At 36.9% G+C, this 15,092-nt stretch overlaps 1 protein-coding gene and 1 long non-coding RNA gene across 30 annotated transcripts in view; one reads left to right on the top strand and one right to left on the bottom strand.

The window, feature by feature from the left end:
* Nucleotides 1–15,092, bottom strand: part of DTNB (dystrobrevin beta) — a 410,081-nt gene that overhangs the window by 62,430 nt on the left and 332,559 nt on the right. For 25 of the 29 annotated variants that reach the window (XR_012473465.1, XR_012473466.1, XR_012473462.1 and 22 more), the window contains one exon: nt 11,297–11,317. The exons of the other annotated variants lie outside the window; for them this stretch is intronic. Coding sequence is in view for 19 of the 25 variants with exons in the window: in XM_074209942.1 (XP_074066043.1) it covers nt 11,297–11,317 (21 nt within the window). In the remaining 6 variants the exon portion in view is untranslated. The remainder of the gene's footprint in view (nt 1–11,296; nt 11,318–15,092) is intronic. 29 annotated transcript variants of the gene reach the window in all.
* The window catches only part of LOC141504735 (uncharacterized), a 149,741-nt gene that overhangs the window by 70,994 nt on the left and 63,655 nt on the right, over nt 1–15,092 (top strand). The window lies entirely within an intron of this gene.

The raw sequence follows: 15,092 nt of genomic DNA, 5'->3' as shown, positions 1-15,092 counted from the left end.
TCTCAGATTGCACTCCCTCTTCACCTTTGCCTCACAGCACTTCTACCTTCCTTCAAAACAGCTCAGTTATCACCATCTTGACAAGGTGATCTCAACAAACCAATTGTTTGTTCTTTCCCTCTTTTGAAATTACTCTGAACTAATCTTTACAAACTTTGCCTTGTAGAGGAAAGATCATGTGAAAGATTTTATAAATTCTGACATACTCTGGAAAGGTTGGTAAGTGGTAGAGATTAGGACAGAAATTAATTACCTAAATCATCACCAGAGCAACCTAGAACCCTTAAGGAAGCTGTGAAGTTGAAATTACCCTACTCCCTTAAACTCTATGGACCTTTGTCAACCTATTCAGGTAAGGAAGCTTCTAGGATTAAGCCCTGAACTGGGAAACTCTCTTCCCTACAATGAACTGTTGATCTTGAAAAGCAACACAATCTTGGAATTCACCCTGAGTAAAATACTATAGGTTAGTGGAAGAGGAGTTAAAAAAATTCTGGTTCAAATTCTATCTCAGATTTTTACTTGCTTTGTGACTCTGGTATCTTGTGCCAGGTTTAGCAATACTTATAATATCAAAAGCTAATTATAAGGAAATATGGAGCTAAAAGAAATTGGTTTTACTGAGGAGACATACAATCTGAAAGGCAATTAGGGATGATATCTACTGGAACACAATTAAAGTTGAATACTTACTTGAATGCGGCCCTGGATAGAAAGAATAATCTCCAATTAAAACCTAGAGTTTTCATAGGGTTCTTCTCTGGGTCAAGCAAGACCAGGTATTGGAGGAAGGGAATAAGGAGCCCTGACCTGGGGCCTAGTGCTGATTCATGACAGTTGGGGGAAGAAGGTGGGGAAGACTCTAGAGTATTTGGTAGCTAATTGATACCAAAAGTCTCCTGAGGGAATGGGGGCTTTGGTCTTTAATGTTTTGTCTTATTTGGACAGAGATTCTCTAAGCCTTCCTTATATCCCAGGATGAAAGGAGCTATTGGGATCATTCAGCTCACTTAACCTATTTGAGCCTCAGTTTCCTCATCCATCACCTGGGGTTACTAATAGCAACTACCACAAAGAGGGCCATTAAAGTGAAGCAATGTACAAACTTTAAAGAGCAATATTATTATTACCACAGAACTTTTATGTTAGGGTTGAAATCAATGTCGTGACAGAGAACATGGAAGTTCTCTCAGTAATGGGTCACATATTTAATTCTCAGGCAAGGCAGAGTTGAGAGTGGGGGCTGGTTGCTGGAGCAAAGCCAAGCAGAGTGTGCCAAGGAATCCCTCCCTCTTGCCAGAATGGTTTTTGGCTTAGGATCACAGAGATAAGCCAGAGAAAGACCTGGTGGAAACAGCTGATGATATGTCTTAGAACATTTAGACCAGAATAGGAAAGAAAAGTGGGAGATGGGAGGCTGGTATGAATGCTGTCTGAAAGAGAGCCCAACCTTTATTAAATTTATTGGCAAAGAAGTCAGGGCAGAGGATTTCAAAGGAATAAAAGAAAGCCAGTCAAAAAGATCTTGGGGGAACTTTCTATCTGAAAAACGCCCTTCCTATAAGAAATGGAAGGGCAGAACCTAGGATACAATTATAGAATTTCATAATAAAAAAGATATTTAGAAATCATTTGGTCCCACTTCTTCCTCCTTCCTTCTTGAATAGATATGGGTATTGAGAACTAGAGAGAGTAAATAATTTGCCTGGATCAAGATAATACTGAGACAACTGATTTAAGTCTTAATTAAGACAATTCATTGATGGATATAGGATAAGTGAGAGAGATACTATAAAAAGCATTAGCTGAACAAAGGATAAATCTCCCCCTTATCAGAACCCATTGGAAAGGAATCTATGACAAAGTTCCTTCCTTTGTTTCTAATTTGTTAATTTGGTTTTTTTTTCTGCTCTGGAATGATTTTCATTTATTATTTCTTCTCTTTCTTATATAAGATCTATATAATGGTGATAAGAAATTTAAAGGGATTTTCAAATTTCCTGATATTGCTTACTTTTCTGTTTTGTTGGAACACTCAAAAATGGATTGATAGGAGGTGGTTCATTGCCAGCACAGGTGCTGGTATACTTGTATCTAGAGATCAAAGCCAGAGCCTGAGGGCTGTGCAAAATAACTGCAATGCAGCCATCTATACAATCATGGCCAGCCCTATCTATTCCTCTGAAAAACTGGTAAATAGCCAAAAAAGGGCAGCCAGGATGATGAAAGGTCTGAAAACTATGTCATATAGTTAGCCTAGAAAAAGGAAAGATTTAGGAGGGATAAAGTAGCTGACCTTAAGAGCTTCCATGTGGAAGAAAGATTATATTTAATCTGCATAATTTTGATTGCTGAATAGGACTCAAATGATATAAGGCTCAAGGAGATAGCCTAGTTCAATGTAAGGAACAATTTTCTACCAATTAGAATTATTCATAAGTGAAACATGCTGTCTCATGAAATACAAAGTTGCCTGTCACCAAAAGTGCTCAAATAGAGGTCGAATGACTCTGCCAGGATTTGTATAATAGGGTTTCTTTTATATGGTGGGAAGTTGAAACAGATGACCTCTAACATAACTTCCAACTCTAAAGTTCCATGAATCCTTGGAAATATCTGATAGGAAATTGGAAAACATTCACAAAAACAGGTTAACAGGTCTCTACAATTTATTCAGTTTCTTAAGTTGAGATCCTTAAAATTACCTTTGTTCTTTTACTTTCCTATATAGCCATCACCACAGTCTAGTATTTTTCCTTTGAAATTCTATTTCATGCAAACTTTTAATCCATTCCTATTATTGTTCAAACTCTTTTAAATTCATGTCTGGGTTACTAAAACAGTCTACTAGATTCCAGTTTCTTCTCTGACCCTCCCAATTCATTCCTGCAAGGTGAGATTTCATCAGTAGAGGCTCTCTCCATCAATATAAAACAAACTACTCTTTTTACAATTTATATCTTTAAGAATTCCATGATAAAAAAAATTAAATCACTCAGTGACCCTCTTTCTAGTGATGAGCATTTTATAGTTATCTAGATTGACCTTTAGAAGACAGACACATACATTTTGCAGAACTTGCTCACATACTTAATAGTATTTGCACTTTGTTGAAATGTAGCCAGGGACACTTCAGACTTTTGCAGAAGATGCTATATTATAATGTTAGTCCATTACAGGAACTGCTCCTATTCTCTACCATCTCCTCTGACTGGGAAATTTATGGCCCTTCATAATTTAATCCTTCTCCATATTTTTCTAACTATTTCCTGCTATTTACCAATCAACATCCTCCAATCTAGTCAGGGATGTCTTATCAGGCAAGACAGGGCAGATCAGATGGACAAGGGTTCAAGTATTTATGGAAATTATAGGGCTATGCAGAACAGGTGAGTACAGAAAGGCAAGCAGGCCACATCAAATTCAGAAAGTTGGCCAAGATTGTCCAGAAGCTTAGAAATGTCAGTTATTACAGGTGATGGTAGTTCTTTTCCTTGTATAATAATATTTACTTAGTGTGGGCTGTGTTGGGTCCACAAATACTTGACTGTAGCCAAGAAGTTATTAAAGTGAACTCAGTCCTTGACCCATGTAAGGGAAGAAGTATTTGAATTAATATTCAGGATTATCTCCCATTCCATTGGAAGTAGGAGATATTCTCAACCATAGGTTTATTGGGTTTATTATAATTAAGGGCTATAACACTAGTGTGGAGAATGAATCTGTCTTACAGGCTTCTATGATTAGTCTTCTATTCCTACCCAACTTGGTCCATAATACTTGGTCTACTGGATAACCTTAGATTTCCTTGGATACCAGGACAAATGACACAATAGTTCTCCTATCCTTGTAAGAATAACTTAACCTAGGAAGGAACTTACTGATAAATATTTGGTATTAGTATTATATTAATATCACTAAAAATGTCTTAGTACTTCGGACTTGCAAAGCATTTTACGTTCTATTTTCTTATTCAGAGTTTACAACCACCCAGAGAAATTGATGCTATTATCCAAATTTTACAAATAGACTCAGAGAAATAAAGGACTTCCCCATGGTCACATGCTGTTAAGTATTTGAGGGAGGAATTAAACTTAGGTCCCTCTGACTCCAAGAAATCAGCATTGCTTCCATTGTACCATGTTGTATGAATCTTGAACAAGTTTGAGAAAGCAAACTTGAAGACAAAGAAGAAATATAGATAATGGAAAAGGGCCTGTATTATTGATGACTGATTTTTGCAAAAATTTGATTATTCCAGTGGTGCTTGAGATATAGATGGCCCTTGTATTCTATAGAGAATAAGAGACCTTTGTTCCTGGCACTCTTTTTAAATTTATTTTTACTTATTTTTGTTCCTGGCACTCTTGACTGATGTGCCTGGTCTATGTAAGTTGGATCGGTCTTCTTGAGCTACTAGGTCAAGTTGTTCTGGATCATCAAAGGCCTCAAATAAGAACTGTGGGGACTGGTGAAAGATTTTGTATAATGGGATCCTTGGTTTACCGAACTGAAGAGTGAAAGCAAGCATTTCAGGCATACTCCTAAAACTAGGGAGGGAGAGTCAATGCTCTTGCAGACACTTATGAGAGCACCTAAAGAAATACTTGCCCTAGGGTTCCTCCTCTCTGTCAGGCAGCTAGCTTGGAGAAGAAATGCAGATGATCCAATTTCTAAGAGAACCAATCAGGGAGCACCAATTGAACAAGAAAGAAATGGCATTTCTCTTATTGTTACTATATATATATATATATATATATATATATATATATATATATATATATATATATATATGTATGTATATATAAACTGAAAGAACGGATTCTAGGATAAGTGCCAGAGTCAAGAGTAGGGGAATACTGACTCATCCATATGAGGATATAGAGAAGTATTTGGGGGCAAAGAAATGTCTGAGATATTCATGGGCCTTGGGGGTATTTTTTTTATCCCAAAACATCTTGGTTATGTTTGAGTCATGAAGAAGAAAAATATTCGAATATCTTCTGTTCAGACAACAATAAAATCATTGAATGAACCTCTAAAACACATTATTAACAGTTTTGGAAGGGAATCAAGACATGGTACAATTTAAAAGCTATCACTTCATATTAGAAAGGTTCACATCTAATTCTAAACAGAGTTTTTCTATTTGTCTCTTACATCTTTTTTTTTTTTGCAAGGCAATGGGGTTAAGTGGCTTGCCCAAGGCCACACAGCTAGATAATTATTAAGTGTCTGAGGCTGAATTTGAACTCAGGTACTCCTGACTCCAGGGCCGGTGCTCTATCCACTGGGCCACCTAGCTGCCCCTCTCATACATCTTCTAAGTAGAATACAGGCTCCTCATAGATCCAGTTTCAGTGTAATTTAGTATTAAAGAGCATGACTCTTGAAGTTCTTGGTTTGACTGAGGTAATATTTATTTTGTGACTCTGGTTAAGTCACAGGTTCTCTGACCTTCAGTTTCCTTATTTGTAAAATGGAGATGCAAGTATTTGTATACCTATTTGCAGAGCTTTGTAAACTTTAAAAGATTGTATATCCCTTATTATTTTGATTGTAAGTTCCTGGTCCCCTTATACATTATCTATATAGACATGTTTCCTTTTTCCTGGTGCCCTCTCTCCCTTTTCCCTGTTTATGCTTTGTTTTTCCCCCTCCTTAAGCATGTAAGTTCCTTAAGGACAGAGACTGTCTTTTTGGCTTCTATTTACATCTTCGGTGCTTGGTAGTGACTGGCACATTTTTGTTTGTTTAGGAGTTTTCAGTCATGACCCCAAGATCCCATGTGTCCCAAATCCTCTGTGACTCTTCTTGACCTGATTTAGGGTTTTGTTGTCAGAGATACTAGAGTAGGTTGCCATTTCCTTCTTCAGCTCATTTTGTTAATGAGGAAAATGAAGCAGAGTTAAATGACTGGTCCAGGGCCACACAGCTAGTTAGTGTCTGAGGCTAGATTTGAACTCAAGAAGTTAAGTCTTCTGGACTCATGGTCTGGCACTCTGTCCATTTTGCCACCCACCTGCTCAAAGACTTAGCTATTTTATGTATGTATTCATTCATTCATTTATTTAGGTTTTTGCAAGGCAAATGGGGTTAAGTGCCTTGCCCAAGGCCACACAGCTAGGTAATTAATTATTAAGTGTCTGAGACCAGATTTGAACCCAGGGACTCCTGACTCCAGGGCCGGTGCTTTATCCACTGTGCCACCTAGCCACCCCCAAACTTAGCTATTTTAGATATCTATGATCTAAGTATCTATGTTTTCTTGGCACATTCTATTCTTAGCAAGCAGGAAAAGAAATAGTAGAAAGCAAAAAGCTACAGCACTAGAATTAAAGGTAACTTTAAGTATCTTTAATCTTTAAGCATCTTCTGTTCCTAAAAGGCCCTCTTGTTGGTCTCCTACACTTTGGACTTTGTTCAATTCTTTCCTCCTATAGTTGAATTTCTTGGACTTCACCTTTTATCTGAAATAAACAGTATGCCTTCACCTTCTAGCTCTTTCTGCTACTCTGGCACTCCACTTCAGTTTGTCTTATCCCTAGCATCTGCCATAATCCTGGCATCATTTATTTTGCTAAACTCCCTGTTCTGATTCCTTTCCCTGTCCGGTTCAGTTAACACAAAATGGAAGTTAGTCATTTACAGGAAGCTTCCCAGAAATACCTCATTTTACATTGTGATTTGGAGATAACTTACTGATGAAGATTATGTTGCCAGGAAACAACCACCCTAAAATGTAACTAATGAAAGATAAGTTTTGTCATGAGAATTTTAATAGCAGAAGCATCTGGTGCCTAGTAAGGAATATTAAACGAGGAGAGCTGAAACCTATCTGTTGACCTCTAAACTTCCTCTCCAAATGCTTTTTTAGAAATCACAAACTGGATGTCCAGCAGACATCTAAAACTTAGTATGTCTAAAACTAGACTCTTTATCTTTCCTCCCTAAATCTTCTTCCCTTCCAAACTTCCCTATGATACCCTTCCCAAGGGTAGCATCATCCTCCAAATCACGAGATATGAGGAACCTAGGGGTCATCCTCGACTCCTCACTATTTCTCATCCCTCATATTCAATATGCTGCCATTATCTGTTGATTTCACCTTTGCAATCTCTCTCAAATATTCTCCCTCTTTTCCTCTGATATTTCCTCTACCCTGATGCAGCCTCATGCCTGAACCATTGAAATAGTTTGCTGAAGTTGCGGGGGGAGAAGAAGGGTGTGTTGCAGCCTCAAATTTCTCCCTTTTCTATTACCTTCTCCACTGAACACAACCAAAATAATTTTCATAAGATTGCAGATCTGATTAGGTCATTCTCCTACTTATTAAACTTCAGTGGTTCCCTATCACCTTAAGAATCACATACAAAATCCACTGTTGGCATTCAAAGTCCTTCAAAATCTCTACTTCTGCCTTCTTATACCTTACACCCCTCTCTTCCCCATTTGAGACAAAGGAGAAGGTAATCTGGTTCCAAATGACAAGGACCAGCACTTTAGATAAAAACATCCCTAATTTGTGGTATAGCAACATTCCAAGCTAAATTCCAAGCCAAAAATTATCTTTTTGGCAACATCCCATTTAATTTACCTACAAATTAAGTTTATCCTTCATAATTTAGTTTCCAATTAGTCCTACACACCTGAAATGATGACTTGAAACTGATTTTCCAGCTAGGCCTATCACACCCTCCATTTTAAAATAATAAAATACCATTATGGTTTCTTTGTTCTTTTATTCATATTTTGGCTAATATGAATAAAACTCAAGATCCTGAATGAAACTGATAATATCTAGTTCCTAGATTTTCAAGCCTGACGATTAGGTTTCAAGAGGTAGTGACCCCATCAAGGCCCAACCATACAATGAAGTACTGACAGAAATGACCAAGTGGCTTTACCCTTAATTAGGAAATTCAGGTACAGGGAAAAATTGCAGCATTTTGTTTTTGGGTTTTTTGCAAGACAATGGGGTTAAGTGGCTTGCCCAAGGCCACACAGCTAGGTAATTATTAAGTGTCTGAGGCTGGATTTGAACTCAGGTACTCCTGACTCCAGGGTTGGTGCTCTATCCACTGCGCTACCTAGCCACCCCTGGAAAAATTAAAAATAAGAACTTGCTATTTGAAGCAGAAATGTCATCTAAAACATGAGGGGAAAAACTGACAAGACAGGTAAAAAAGAAGAATACATATAACCTCCACAATACTTTTAAATCTGTAGTAGTCATATATCTGGTTTTCCACTGCATTATAAACTATAACCTAATTTTCTTCAGTTTCTACAGGGCCATGATCATGCTTCAGTTCAGAACTGAAAAAAAGCTGATAATTATAGCAATAATACTATCAAATTTCCACTGGAGAGTTCACAATTCCTACTCTGGAATTTTTTTCTTTTAAAGTTCTTGCTGTTCTCTCCTGTTTGCTGAGGTTTTTCTATATTTTTGAAGATAGATGAAATTTGAGGCTCTTACTTGAGTCTTATTGACTGTCAACTCAGTGAATATATTCTCTACACTAGTCAGAAGGCTACTATTTTAAATTATATTTGATTTAGTTTCTGTTCTTCTGGTGCTACTTATATCTGTAGAACAACAATCACTCTCCTGACACCACTGAAGAGAAAATGGAGGGGGAAACCTAAACATATCCATGTGTGAGAGAGAGCATTCCAAATTTCTGAGTCTGTGAATCAGCTCAGTGCTTGATTGGTGAATGTTTCACAAAGCCTAATCCTGGCAGGGATTCACTTTACTCTCAGTTACTTTGCCCTCTGCTGGCATAGTGAATAGACCACTGTGTCTTTCTGAGTTCAAATCTGGCCCCAGACAGGCAAGTCACCTTGTTTACTTTAATTCCTCATCTATAAAATGAACCAAGAAATACATGGAAAACCTCTCCAGAATCTTTGCCAAGAAAATCCCAAATACTCACAAAAAGTTAGACATGATTGAAAACCAAAACTTAACCTTCTCTTCCCTATCTATCACCTACTTTCTACCAAGTCAATACTGCCATGGTTATTAGGAAAGAGACAGCAATTGACTCCCTTACGGATTTACTCACCAGCTCTATAACTTTCCAAATCAAAATATGTCCCTCCCCTGATATATATGCTACAGCATATATATCTTTTGCTTTTATGTCTATCCCTAGCACTTAGTATAGAGCTTGGTACAAAGTGAATGCTTAATAAATGCCCTTTAATTAATTCACTTATTTCATTAGTGGTAGTTTCCACCAGTCTAGATATAGTTATTGTTGAGTGATTTTTTAAAGTTATAATCCCATTTGGGGTTTTCTTGGCAAAAACACTGGAGTGATTTTGATATTCCCTTCTCCAGCTCATTGTACAGATAAGGAAACAGGGTTAAGTGACATATCCAGCAGTCACACACCAAATAAGAGTTTTAAGGCCAAAATTGAACTCAGAAAGATGAGTGTTCCTGATTCTGGGTCCAGTATTCTATCCACTACTCTACCTAGCTGCTATAATTAGTAAAGATTAATAGTTTGCTTGTCATATTCTAATCCTAGGATCACAAAGTCAATAGCTAGTCAACTGAATATAACATTTTTTATTTTCATGCTCATTTCAGATTGTCTCTAGGCTGCAGAGAAAATTATCTAGTAGGGGTGGGATGATGGCACAGTGGATAGAGCACTGAATTCAGTGCTGGCATCAGAAACTTACTAGCTATGTGACCCTGATCACTTAACTCTGTTTGCTTCAAGTTTCCTCATCTGTAAAATGAGCTGGAGAAAGAAATGGCAAGCCATTCTAGTAACTTTGCCATGAAAAATTCCAAAATAAGGTTATGAAGAGCTGAACACAGTTGAAAAACTAATAATAACAACAACTAATAATAATAAAAATATCATAGTACTGTATTGAGAACCTCTTGGCTACAAGTTGATCTCAGCTGGCATGCAGAAAAATTTCTTAAATGTTCTAATAGTTAAAATCAAAAAGCACATCATCATATGCAGTTCTATTAAGATATCCTAGTGTCCTATGGCAGGGACATTCTTACCTTTGGAACCAACCCTTAAAGGCTTGAGTCAGGTAAATTGTTATAGATTTAAGTACATCAACTCCTGCACTAAAGGAAGAGGGATCTTAAAAATATCAGACTTACAAAGCAGGTGGGAGATAAAGACTGCTAATAGTCCTTCCTCTCTCTTTTCCTTTGGTCCATTTCCTCTGTTTAATTCTCAATTAACCTTTCTTTTTGACATTCTCAATCCTTCCCATTTACTTTCTATGCTCACCCAATTCCAGTTCCTCTCCCTTCTTTCACTTTTTCCTCCTTAACTCAGTCTTTTTCTGCCTCCCTCTTTCTTTCATCATCTTTTTTCCCCTCTCAGTCTTAACTGCTCAGAATTGGGAGTTGAAGCCTTTTTTAGAGAGTCATTATCTTTATCAAATAGTTTTATATTCCTAATTTTAAATCTAAAAAATGAATCAACTGACTAATTTCTATTTTTCTTTCTCAGAAAATTAAGTTGCTTTTTACTTGTATATGGCTTTAACTGAGTTTCTGTGGAGTCAGTGTCCCTTTGGGAATAAAAGGTCCTTTCCCTACCTCTGTGCTATAATATTGCATTTCAGAAAAGCAAAGCTTCCTCTGGAGTGGATCTCAAGTATAACATTTAGATAGAGGATTCTTAACAGGAAAGCTGGTTAAACAGCAGATTAAAAATTAGCTTTCATTAGGTAGCAAAATTCCACAAGTAGAGCTGGGGCAGCCAGAGAAATCACATAGATCAATCTGAAGTTTTGAGAAGTAATCATTCTTTTACAATATTTGTCCTTAGAAAAAAGTGTTCATATTTAAGATTCCCCTACTCACCCCCCCCCCTCCATCAAACCCATGAAAGCTTTTCACTCCAGAGGCAAAGAAAGGATCAGGGTATGTTTCATACAATTATTTGGGGGACATGAGCTAAAAATCAAATCTACATCCCAGCTGATCATGCATAACAAACTCACATAAACATACATGACAAATGAGGACTTGTGGACATGAACTGAACAAGCTTAGGTTTCTAAAAAAACATGCTTTACTACTCGGTGAAAGCTAGAAAGTTTTTACTTGGAATTGAGAAAAGCTCTGGGATACCTTTTAGGTCATATCATAAGAGCTTTGGAGAGAAATTAAGTAGTTTATGTAAATTCAATTTACGGATGAAGAGTAGGAATGGAATATGCCAACTGGAAGGGAGAGGGATGGTCATGCAAAAAAAGAGCAAGGGGTTAGATGGTGCTTGCACCGACATTCACTTACTGCCTGCTTTTGCTCTTCTTCCTATAGGTGTTGATCATGGGAAAAAAAGAGGCAGAAGGAGAAAGGGAATAAATTAATAGTAACTCTTAAAGGTAATTCATCTACATAAACATTTGGCAGAAGAGATTAGAAGAACCAGGCACAACAGAAAATATCGTTGTCTGAGAGCAACAAGAAGGTAGATCAAATACAATTTTTTTTTCTGCCTTTCCAAATGAATCATTAACAGCAGCTGGAAGGTACTGAAGAGATCATTAGTTTAAATCCTTCATTTTACAAGTGAGGAAACAAAGGCCTTGAAATAGTCAGTGACTTGGCCAATGTGGCAGGGTTAATTAATTGGCAAAAAACTAAGACTGGAACCCAAGTCTCTTTCCATTACATGACAATGCTCCTGAGATGAGATGGATTTTGATATCATTATCTAAAACTTTAACCTCAATTGTCAAACCATCTTATTACTATTTCTTTGTTATAATTTATGTTGACTCCCCCACCTAAGTTTAAATATCTTTCTCCCCTTTTTGTTTAATAATTCTGGATTTCTGACAGGTAAAGAACCATCATCTTCAATAACTTTTCCTTGACTAAAGTTCAATTCTTCAGATAGTTTAGCAAGATTCTAATTGTCTAGTTGGTACCAGGGAGGGGGTGTGCTTAATGGGTGAGGGACAGCATTCCCTATGCCTTTGCAGTGACAACATACCTGAAACATCATTTTAGTGAGTTCTCTATGGCACTTGATAGCTTAAGTGATTTGACAAGAGTCTCCTAGTATCAAAAGTAAAATCTGAACCTGGGTTCTAATTATTCCAAGACTAGAGCTCTCATTGATCATGCCAGACTGCCCCTCTAGAAAGCTGAGATTTACATAATAATTTTTAAGGTTTGCAAAGTTCTTTACATTTAACTTATTTTATTCTCAAAAAATAATCCTATTTTTAAAAATTATTAGTACCATTTTGTAGGTGAGGAGACTGAGGCTCAAAGGTTGAAGTGACTTGCCCAAGGGATTTGAATCCAGGTCTATCCAGACTTCCAAGTATAATACCCTTATCACATACGGTCATATGACTTCTCTGGCCAGGATGGAATAAATAGATATAGAGGAAATCATTTTCATTCTAATCAGAGAAATGCTCAGCCTAGAAAGCTAAATGGACTCAATCCAAAGGTGAAGGCTTGTCCTGAGTCAGACTCCCAGAGATTTCTAGGGATAGTCACTAACAATCCTAGGTAACTAAGGTTACAGGAAAATGAATGTATAGCAATAACCTTAATTCAGAGGAAGCCAGGCAAAGATGGTATTAATAACTAGCTTATAATGAAAAGCACGAGAATAAGAAGTTGAGGCTTTTTCTTTTCAACTTTTGTTCCCTGGCTCCATTTGAAGGAGAAATTAGGACCAGAGAGATGTTTTGCAGTTGGTGAGGAGTGATGTCTTTTACTAAGACTGAAGGATGGTGATTTCCATATCATAAAAATACATGAGAGATCTTTGTAGTTGGAAAATATTTTTCTTCCATGCAACCAAATCACACTTCAATTCATTGCTTCCTCCCCCAAAAATGGGCCATAAGGAGAATCATCATAATTGGTTATTTCCAAATAATGATATAAATTTTCCCAGATTATGTCAAATTCAACTATCATATATGGATTGGAAATGGATACAGGGGAATGCAATGATAAACTGAAATCACTCCCTAAGGATAGAAGACCAGAATATAATTTTCCAGAGCTATTCTTTAGGTTCCTCCCTACTTCCAATTTCAGAACAACTCTTGTTTGGATCCTAAATAACAGGCTCTGCTGGGTTAGTAGAACATGGAAACAACATTCCCACATGCCTGGGTAACAAAAGTTTTACACTTATACTATTAGGTGAAATGACTACAATTTTTATGTCTAATGAACAACATGAAGCTATGACCTAAAGTTTCAGAGGGTATCTATATGGGGGGGGGGAAGAGAGGGAATAGGGAAGGGGTTTAGATGCAGAACTTCCAAGATATATAGGGAAGTCTGATGGGAGATGACTACAATTTTTTTTTCAAGCAAGCTACAATTCAAACTCACAAAATCTACCTTTCTGCCTCAGTAGAAGCAGTAATATTCTCACCTGCTAAGAGGTTCCACTTAAAATTTTTTTGTTAGCAATTAATTGTAGGGTTCAATAAACACAAGATAACAGTAACAGAAGGAGATCACTTAAACAGCAGAGATAGTAACACCTCTTTGTTAATTCAAATCAGGAATTACTTATAATAGTCTGAAAACACCTGAAAAATCACTGCCACTTTTAATTAGGGCGTTCTTTTAAGCACCCAGAAGCAATGACACTGTTAAAGTGGTTGCTTATATAGCTTGTTTCAATATAACAGGTACAAAGTTTGGCTGTTAACTCATTACATTAGTTGTAATGATCTACATCTCCATTCTCTGTGACATCTTCCTCTATGCTCACCTTCTTCTTTTTTGATGTCTTGATGAAGAGATATTGATCCAAGGTTAATCCATCCATTTGATCTTATTCCATTGCATCTTCTCTTGCAGATTATCTCCACAATTTGACTTCTAAATTGAAATCTCTTCCTATTCCCTGTTGTCTTGAAAATATGCCCTTGGTTCTCTTATCCCTAAAAAAAAAAGACTCAAACTTTCCACCCTTTATCTTTCCTCCCTTTCAAAGTCAAACTCAAGAAAAAGTAGACATTCTTGTTGCTTTCACATCCTCATCTCACTCTTATGGTGCAACTATTTGAAATCTGTTTTCTTACTTCATCACTGGGTTGAAATTATTCTCTTGTGATGATCTCAGTTGTCAAATCTGATGGCTTAGTATTTGCAGGTTCTTTCAAAACCCAAGGATGTAGTTCATCGGACCAGATGATTTGAGTTCATCAAGGATAGTCTGGTGCTCTCTTTTTTTCTACTTACTCATCTTGGACATCAATTTTTTAAAAGTCAATTTCTTTTGTTATTCCAGTGTTGAAGGCACTGTCCCTTATAGAGAAAATAGAAACAAATAAAAACTGAGCAGACTTGCCTTCTCTCTATTGGCTATCTTCATCCCCATTCACCTCAAGCAGAGGTCTTATTTCTTCTTTGATCCTCCTTTTTCTCTCAATAGAGCAAACAGATATTTTTTTATGTGGTACTTTATCAGCTTGGCTCAATCTGAACTTTAGTGTTCTTGACACTATTTTACAGGATTATAGTATACTTTTTATTCATCTCTTGTCATATGGCTATGCTTCCATCCTGCGAACACTTCTTTGGAAAAAATCTGAGCTCCCTGTATCCATGTTGATCTCTTCAGACAAATCTCATTTTTTCCCCTCCTCAATGCACTGTTTCTCCTTATGTCTTCAGAACTTCATTTCTGAGGAGCTGCCATATCTCCTGGGCTGACTTCCCCTGACTTCCCCTTTAGTCTTTATGATAGTCTTTACATTGAATTCTTAGAAGTCAGTTTTCCTGAAGTCTGGGGGTATATGTCCTTCCCTGTCACAAACTTTAAGAGACAGTGGTAACTTTGCTCTCAGATTCACATAAATTCTACCCCCACTAAGGGGGTCAATCCAGATCCCGAATAGAATTTCCCCGTATTGGTTCCTATACCTTTTGGAGGACGAAATTCTAACTAACTATGTTAAAAGAAAGATGGGGGTTGGGGGAAAGAGAAGAAATAAGAATGGGGTCTGAGAGTTCTCTCCTTATCAGGACTATTATGGTAAATCACAACTTAACATGAAAGATATTTGTTATTTGGTATTAAGAAATTTATTAGTTG

The sequence above is a fragment of the Macrotis lagotis genome, chromosome 1 (assembly GCF_037893015.1).
Source record: "Macrotis lagotis isolate mMagLag1 chromosome 1, bilby.v1.9.chrom.fasta, whole genome shotgun sequence".
Taxonomy (NCBI): domain Eukaryota; kingdom Metazoa; phylum Chordata; class Mammalia; order Peramelemorphia; family Peramelidae; genus Macrotis; species Macrotis lagotis.
This window is presented reverse-complemented; position numbering and strand designations above follow the sequence as displayed.